Here is an 8,196-nt window from a genome sequence, read left to right as displayed (position 1 = left end):
GTGTGCAGCTCCAGCCACCGCCGGCGTGCGTCACAGCAAGCAAGGGACTGGCGGGGGATGGAGAGGATTGCTGCCTGCGTTTCAGCTCGCCTGCCCACCATAGGGGCCCCCGCATGCAGCGTCATACCCCGCCTGCCGATTCCCCCCCGTGCCTGGCAGCAAACGGTTGAGAAACAAGGCACCCCGCAGCCCCTCGCACCTCTTTGACCCTGCTCTGACCAACTGCACTCCTTCCCCGCCCCACCCCTGTCTCCCCCCACCCGCGCGCAGGCGGACGACTTCGCGTACACCGACCCCATCGACGGCTCCGTGGCCAAGGGCCAGGGCCTGCGGTTCATCTTTGACGACGGCAGCCGCATCATCTTCCGGCTCAGCGGCACGGGCAGCAGCGGCGCCACCATCCGGCTGTACATCGAGCAGTACACCGACGACAAGTCGCGGCTGCTGGAGGACGCACAGGTGGGGGGGCTCAGAGGCTCGTGACCTGATCTCAATGGAGGGTCCAAGGGGTGCAGCGTTATCGCCGCACGCCAGTCCACAGCCACAGGCGGCCTGGGCATGGTCTTGGTGGTCCACCCTGTGCGCGTCGCTCCTCGCAGCAAGCCCTGTCGTGCACGGCAACATCGCAGCTGCTGATCCCACATGTGCCCGCATTCTCACTGCTTGCGGCGTTGTGCAGTGGCATCACACTCTCTCTAGAGCCCGCGCCCAGCTTGTGCTGCCGCGCGTCCTGTGCCGTGCTAGTACTACGCGCTGACCCGTTGATATCCAGCTCCTCGCGTCTCAACCCCCACTGGCGCCCCCCTCCCGCACCCCCCCTCCCCAGGTGGCCCTGAAGGACATCATCCAGGTGGCCCTGGACCTGTCAAAGCTGCAGGAGTTCACCGGCCGCGACAAGCCCACCGTCATCACTTAAAGACAGGCCACAGCGAGCGCACCGCTAAGCAGACCCCGCGTAGCAAGGTCGCGACGCAGGCCCGCTTGGCCTGCATGATGCCAGGCGGCGCTTGCGTTGCGCTGCGCCTTGTTTGCACCACGGTCCCGTGTTTCATTTTTGCGCATTATGTTTGCGGGCGCACCTGTCAGGGTGTGCACCGCTATTCCCGCATGTTCTCAGCGCCCGCACCTGAGCTGTGGTGTCGGCACGTCGAGGGGACGCGCCCCATTGGAGATTGGCCCTGGCGGCGGCCGCATGAGTGTTGGGCATGCAGCGAGGCCTGGGCGCCTCTCTGGCCCGCCGGGCCTCATCGCCAGGCGGCAGTCGGGCAGCTCCGGCAGCGCGCTGCTGTGTGTTGGTGCGGTCGACGGCGTCTCAATCGCTCGCTTGCACAATTGCCACCGCTTGTCCTTGAAGATGCGAAACACGTTCTGGTAATTAGTGAGCAACACAATCATGTTGGTAGCACGCATGTGCTGCATATTGAGGCCCCTGCAAGGCAGGAGGTTTCCAGGGTTGACATGAGCAAGGCGCGACAGCGCAATGTGGGCGCATCCACGGCAGCTCTAGATGCAGAGCTGCACTCAGTGTCCCCAATTTGTGAAAACACAGGGTCTGTTGTCAATTGATGGCCTGCTTGGCGCTCAGGCTGCTGAGCAATGCTTCCCTATGCAGATGTGCACCACTCGACCCCTTTGCAAACTCTGGTGACAAACGTTGTCCATCAGGCGTCACCGGCCTGGACACCTGCGGACCGAGGCAGGGCTCTGTCCGTGCCGATTGGGCACGCACTCGCTGCAGCCTGGCTGCGGCCGCCCCGTGGACCCCACTACTGCTCATACTTGCGCCCATGTGGCGGTGCATGACCTTGGCTCAACTCCTTCCCTGCCGGTCGGCAAACAAGCACAAGCGGCAGGCAGGGTATCAGACACACATACTGCTGCTAGGAGGGAACAGATGACAACGAATGGAGCACTTACATCGAACAGGTGGCAGGTCAGGGCTGTCGCACATGAGGTGCATCACCACAGACCGATGCAGGGTTTGCAGGGGGCGCGCAGAACAAAGTGTGTGCCTGCAGGCACGGCTGCGATGAACGCCGCAACCAGCCCCTCAGCCCTGCTGCCCCTCGCGGCTGCGCGACGAGGCCGACGCCAGGGCGGCCCTCAGATCCGTGTTGGCGGAGCTGTTGCGGTCGATCAGCTCAAGGAGGGCCTGCCCCACTGCCGCGGGCATGGGCACCCTGACAGCGCCGCCCCCGAGCGCCAGGACCCACGCGGAGGCCAGCCACTCTGGCTCGGGCTCGGGCTCGCGCACCGCCGCCTCCGCCACCAACGGCTGCTCGAGATTGCGCGTGGACGGCTCCCAGCAGAATGCCGCCATGGCCACAAGGCAGTGCATAGAAAGGAATGCGAGCTGCAGCAGCACCGCGCGGCGCGTCGCGTCCTCCTGCGCGGCTGGCACATGCTGCTGCTGCCAGCGTCGCCGCTTCCGCCGCCGCGCTTTGCCCTCCTCGTCATCTGCGGATGGCACCAGGGACCCCGCGGCCAGCACCACCGCCTGAAAGTCACCGTCGGGCCCAGACTCGATGTCCGCCCCAGGCGCCCTGCCCCCGGGCGCGAGCGACGATACCGTCACGCGCTTTGTGGGCGGCGGCAGCGCCAGCAGTTCCAGGGCTTGCGCCTCTGTCTCTACTGTGCGCAGCGCCATGGTGGGTTGGGCCATGCTAGGCGCGAAAACCGTGGCGGCCACCTCTGACACATTCTCGTGCCCGGCCCCAGGCCTGCGGCAAAACACGCCTCGCTCGTCCCCACCGCGGCCGCGCATGAGCGGGGCCAGGAGCGCCGCGCCGGGCCCGAGCTGCCCAAGGCCGCAGGCCGCTGCGCTGCCGGGCCTGCTCAGGTAATCGAACCAGCCAAGCTGTTCGCCGCGAGTTGGCAGCTCCAGGCGCATCAGCTGGCTGGCATCAGCCAGCCCGGGCAGTTGGCGCAGCCCTAGAGCGGTCAGGTCGAGGCGCACCCCCTGCACGCAGGACGGCGACGTGTGCTCGGGGCGAGCGCCGCTGCTGGTGGCCGGCGCGGGCTCGGGGCTGGACATCCTGGGGTGCAAGCCCAGGCTCCGCACCAGCCGCACCCTCGCAGCGCCGTCGCCGTCGCCGGCGGCGGCGTCCTGCCCCGCCACTAGCGGTTTGAGGTTGCCGAGTACGAGATCTGCAAGACGCCGTGCGGCTGGGTTGTCGTCGAGCGGGGCCAGGTCGGCTGGCCAAAGGTCGTCGAACAGTTCGCTGGCGTTGGAGCCGCCGGGCGTGCATGGCAGCGCGTTGTCGGGGTCGAGCAAGTGCTCGCTCCCGCCGTCGGCGCTCAAGCTGCTGGGCATGTGGCCGGGCGTGCGGGGCAGGTGGCCGGCCTCGGCTTGGCCGTCACCGCCGACCTCGTCAATGTCCCACCCAGGTGTGGGCGGCAGCTCGTCGCGTGCGGCGTCGAGGTGTGGCCAGGCGCCGTCTGCTGGTGGAGGAACGTCACCCAGCGTGCCCCCCTGCTGCCCGCCGCCCCCGCCATCGATTTTGGCGTCGAGCCCCTCCAAAGTGTTCACCGCCGCCAAAGGTTGAGGCTGCCTGGGGTCGCTGGCCGGGGCGCTGTCGTGGATGGTGGCTGGTGGCTCACCCGGGGCTGGGGTGAGGGCTGGGGCTTCATCGACCGCGGTGTCAGCTCGGCGCAGCAAAGAGTGCCTGGAAGTTGAGCGGGGGTGTTGCAAGGCAGAGGTGTGGGCATTAGCAGGATGATTGGATAATTGAGAGTTTGGAGAGCCCTTTGTGCCAACTATGATCACAAACCAATTGTGAGTTCTGGCTGCTGGTGCCACGGTTACGGTAGTACAGTCACAAGTACTGGCAGCCCCGCCCAACCATCATTCGCTCATCACGCACCTGCAGGCTGCGTTGCGGGCGCTCATCGCACCTCCCTGGGTACATGGGCGCCGACAGGTGAGCGAGAGAGTGCAAGGTAAGGAGGTGGCCGCTAGACAGCGGTGAATGGGGGGGAGGGCGTTGCGGTGCTGCGAGTCGACAAAAACCTGCTGCATCATGTCATTGATTAGTTTATCGATGCGCTTGCTCTCAGTGGGTCCAGTTATGCAAATGGAATACTGAAGACGTGGTGCAGCAACGCGCCAGTCTGTGCTGCGTTTGACCCCCACCCGTTGGCTGTCGCCGAGCAGTCTCTGCCTGACATTATCTTCATTTAATGCCTCACAACATCATACCCCGGTTCCTCACCGTCAGATTGTGCTGTTATTCAAGCTCGTAAGGAGGCACGGGCATCAGACGTCATGAGCTTGCCTATGCGTATGAAGATCGAGTATGATAGTCAAATAAACACATTCATACCACGAATTTTTGAAAAACTTTCGGCAGGCGAAGTGGCGGACATAGGAGTGCAGCACTAGTACACTATTAGAGCAAATGCCAATCCAAATGGTCTGCACATAGATAATTCCAACGTCCCTACATACAGTACTATGTTGAGTATAACCATATGCGCTCTATCCCCTTCGTTCGAGCAATCGGTTTTTGACACGGCATCCACAAGTTGTTCGTCCAGCCTAGCAAATCGCCCACAACACGGGCTGCGGGACCCCGGGTGCGCTCGGAACCCAGCCCCTGCCTTCAAAGGCAGCCCCGCGCCCGCCTGGGGCAGGGGGTGGACGGGCGTCCGCAGCAGTGCGCACCCCTGCTGGGGCAGCGATACTGCTTAGTGCCTCTGGAGCCGAGCGGGGGGCGCGTGGATTGCCGCAAGGCTGTTCCGCCCGACTTTGTGGCCCAACCCCGTGAGGCTTCACATAGAGGCCGCGGCCAGGCCAGCGTTCTCCACCCTACCACCCACTACACTGACAACACTGCACCTCAGTAAGTCTGGCGCCGCGAGGTGAGTGCGGGGCGCACTGTGCAGCCGCCTCCCCGTGGCGCGCCCTGTGAGTAGGCGGGAAGGATTGTTGGCCCCGGGGCCTGCAGCCCCTTCCTTGCCGAAACCAAGAGCTGCACATAGCTTTCTTTACTTGAGCTTGAGCAGGCCTGCTCACGGTCACGTGGGACTGTGACACTCCGTTGTCGCTTGCTTCAAAGAGCAGCCCAAGAGCTCTCGGATTACGAGTGTGTCCCCGCTGCCAATGCCGGGATGCTGTTGCTCCTGCTGCCGCTGCTGCCAAACTTCTCACGCCCTGATTGCTGGCTATCTCCAAGTAAATCGATTAGATATACAAGCCCCGCAGCAGTCAAGTTCAAAGCATGCATGCACAGCCTCCTGATTATTGATTGATTGGGGCTTGGAAGGATACTGTCGCCTAGCACACATGGCGAGCGCCATGCATGTTGCCCTTATTAAATGATTTGCTGGCGCCTCGTGTCAGATGTGGCAGGCGCCAGCAGCAGCAGCAGCAGCGGCAGCGGCGGCGGCGGCGGCGATGGCCTTGAGCGCCACCTCATGTCGGCGGCAGCGAGGGGAAGAGACACACATCCCAGTTGCCAGCAGTGGCGGTGTTGCATGGCCCTGTCTGTGCAGCATCGGTAGTATGATAGCACCACAACACCGTTTATGAGGGGGCCGGGAGTGGGGCAGCACTGAGCGCATCTGATGATTACAAATGCAGCAGTGTTTGTGGCGAGAATGGTCCGCACCTTGCCTCGGAGTGCAGTCGAATCCAACCCACTTGGAAGGCACTATTATTTGGTGTCAGCACCAGGTCAGCAGTAGCGATGTACGGCTGTCATGAACCAATCCAATTAGCGGTGAAGGATTGAGCAACGAAAGGCCTGACGGTGTCACGTGCTGCATTGCAGCACACGCGCGGTGCATGTGGTGCAGCTGGATGTCAACCATTCACGTACACTTGCAATCTTTTTCTCATAGCACACAACGCCGGGCTTTCATACCGCGCGCTCTGCACGCAGTTTTATCAGAGTCCATTGTCTCGACACCCTGTGCTCTAGCATCGGCGCTCGCGCATCCGGAGCCTACCGTACACAAATGACTATAGCAACGTTATCGAGTACACCTCCCGTTTATACACAGACTTGATCTAAGGGGGTCTACAGGGATCAAGCTTGACTTCGTACGATGGATTGCTTGCTTGAGGATGGCCATAGAGCGAAGGAATCTTGCATGGGCGCTACCGCCGAGGCCTGCGGCAACGAACCTTGGGATGCGGCGGTGCTGGTGCCGATGCGCTCTGTCGATTGGGTGCTTCCTGCCGCTGTGTGGGAGCACGTGAGTTCCTCGCACTTGCCAGCTGCCGGGGAGTCCAAGCAGATGCATTGCGCATGTATACTCTCGTCTGTCTGGGCCGGCTGTTGCTTTGCAAGCTGCGCATGGAGCTGCGATGCTGCATACGTTGGCCCGTGCCCGGAGCTGGCCAGGTGCCACGCCCCGTATCGCATGAAATCCTGCGCATGATTCACCTGCGCGTGTGGCCCCGTCGTCATTCCCAGGTGGCCGACCACCTGACCTGCGAGGACCTGCTTGAGATGCGGGCGGTGTGCTCCCACTGGCGGCGCGAGCTGGGAGTGCTGGTGCGCAGGGCAGCAAGGGGCGCGGCCGCTGCGCCTGCGCCTGCGCCTGCGCCTGCGCCTGCGCCTGCGCTTGCGCCTGCAGCGCGCCAGCTGGCGCCTTATTTGTCAAGCCCTCAAGGTGGCGAGGCTTGCTGCATGCTTCAGCACAGGCATACATATAACCATATTTGACCAGCTGGCTGGTTCCAGCCATCACCTGTTCAAGCGCTCACCCCATTGCGTGTGCCTGCCAGGTCAACTACGCGGTGGTGGTGCCGTCGCAGCAGCGCCGCCGGCAGGGCCGCAGCAGCCAGCACGGGCCGCGCGGCCCGGCCTCCCCCGGGACCCCTGGCGCAGCTGACGGCGGCCGCCCTGCTGAGGGCGGCGGCGGCCGGGGCGGCGGGCTCACGACGCGCCGCGCCCTGCCAGGAGGCAACCCACGCCGCGCGCGATGGCAGCGCGCCAGCGGCAGCCTAACGGCGCCGCCCGCCAGCGGCGCCGAAGCAGGTGACGCCGCAGGAGGTTCCACCGCCGCCGCTGCGCTCAGCAACAGTGGGGGCTGCTCTCCCCCTGCAAGCGTGGTGGGTGGTGCTTTCCCCTTCCTGGAGTATGCCTACGTGGCCGTAGACAGCGAGGAGGACCTGGAGGCGGCGCCAGAGGTGCTGGCGGCGCTGGTGGAGGCCAGCAGAGCCAAGGTGCGCTTTTTGGCGGGGTGGGGGGTGGGCGGCGGCAGTACCGGGTGTGGTTGATGTAGGGAACGCTTCCATGTGATTGTGCTCTGCACTTGCCAGGTTGTGTGTGAAAACGATTACCCTGAAGACTGTTTTCTGCGCCTGCCTCCCCTAAAAAGAACAGGCCTGTGTTTTTTCCTCCAGTGCACTCCCCGCATAGTCCTTTTACTCCCCCGCTCCTTGCACTCTCCCTCCCTCCTGGCAGTCCTTGTCAGTGGAGCTGGATGCGGTCCCGCGCTGCTTCCATTGCACCTCCACCCAGGAGCTGCCACCCCACCGCGGCCGCATGCGCTTCAGCCACCTCCCCGCGCTGGCGCGCCGCCTGCCGCCCGCGGTGCTGGCGCGCGTGACCACTCTGTGGCTGGACACCTTCCCGGACGAGGGGGACCAGGGGCAGTGGGCGGCACTGGCGGCGCTGCCGGCGCTGCGAGCCCTGGTGGGTCCCCCACGCCTGTGTTTCTTTCTGTTGCCTTCTGCCGTCCCTGATTAAAAGGCATTTCTGGTGGATGGCAGTGCGTACTGATTGCGTGGCGTGCGCTGTGCTCCTGCCACACACACCCACTTGGCAAGATGATAGCGTGCCTTGCCCCACGCCTTGACCAACCCTTTTCTCATCCACGCAGATGCTGCCGCCCTTCAAGCCTGCCGTGGGCCACGCCCAGCTGCGGGCCATCGCGGGGCTCACGCAGCTCGACACCCTCGCCCTCAGCGTGCAGGTGGGGCGCAGGGTGACGCCCTTGCTGGAGGGGAGGGGGAACAAGACGCCAAGGCCCGTGATCGGCCTATCTTGCGGCAGCCTCATTTGTCCTTCGGGAACCGCGCCTGGTTGGGTTGCGCAACCTCCTGCTGGCGGTTTGCATCAGGAGCCGCCCCCCCCCTCCCACCTTGGAAGCACTACCCCAGGAATCATCGGGCCCTCTTTACCCTCCGCCCCGTCGCCGTGCCCCTCACCTCACCTCACGCCCTGCTACGCGCTGCCCCCCATC

General features: G+C 64.2%; 3 protein-coding genes across 3 annotated transcripts; 2 read left to right on the top strand and 1 right to left on the bottom strand.

The window, feature by feature from the left end:
* Nucleotides 1–57: 57 nt before the first annotated feature.
* MNEG_11472 (hypothetical protein) lies at nt 58–916 on the top strand (the record flags this gene model as incomplete). The annotated part of the gene is made up of 3 exons (XM_014040058.1): nt 58–78; nt 271–459; nt 827–916. 3 exons carry the CDS (start codon nt 58–60, stop codon nt 914–916), a joined length of 300 nt encoding a protein of 99 aa, XP_013895512.1.
* A 1,134-nt stretch (nt 917–2,050) lies between these two features.
* MNEG_11471 (hypothetical protein) lies at nt 2,051–3,313 on the bottom strand (the record flags this gene model as incomplete). The annotated part of the gene is made up of 1 exon (XM_014040057.1): nt 2,051–3,313. One exon carries the CDS (start codon nt 3,311–3,313, stop codon nt 2,051–2,053), a length of 1,263 nt encoding a protein of 420 aa, XP_013895511.1.
* A 2,780-nt stretch (nt 3,314–6,093) lies between these two features.
* MNEG_11470 (hypothetical protein) lies at nt 6,094–7,733 on the top strand (the record flags this gene model as incomplete). Its single annotated transcript, XM_014040056.1, has 5 exons — nt 6,094–6,198; nt 6,420–6,500; nt 6,734–7,174; nt 7,473–7,646; nt 7,704–7,733. The coding sequence occupies 5 exons, from the start codon at nt 6,094–6,096 to the stop codon at nt 7,731–7,733; spliced, it is 831 nt and encodes a 276-aa protein (XP_013895510.1).
* Nucleotides 7,734–8,196: the final 463 nt, after the last annotated feature.

The sequence above is a fragment of the Monoraphidium neglectum genome, assembly GCF_000611645.1.
Source record: "Monoraphidium neglectum strain SAG 48.87 unplaced genomic scaffold scaffold02759, whole genome shotgun sequence".
Lineage (NCBI taxonomy): Eukaryota > Viridiplantae > Chlorophyta > Chlorophyceae > Sphaeropleales > Selenastraceae > Monoraphidium > Monoraphidium neglectum.
This window is presented reverse-complemented; position numbering and strand designations above follow the sequence as displayed.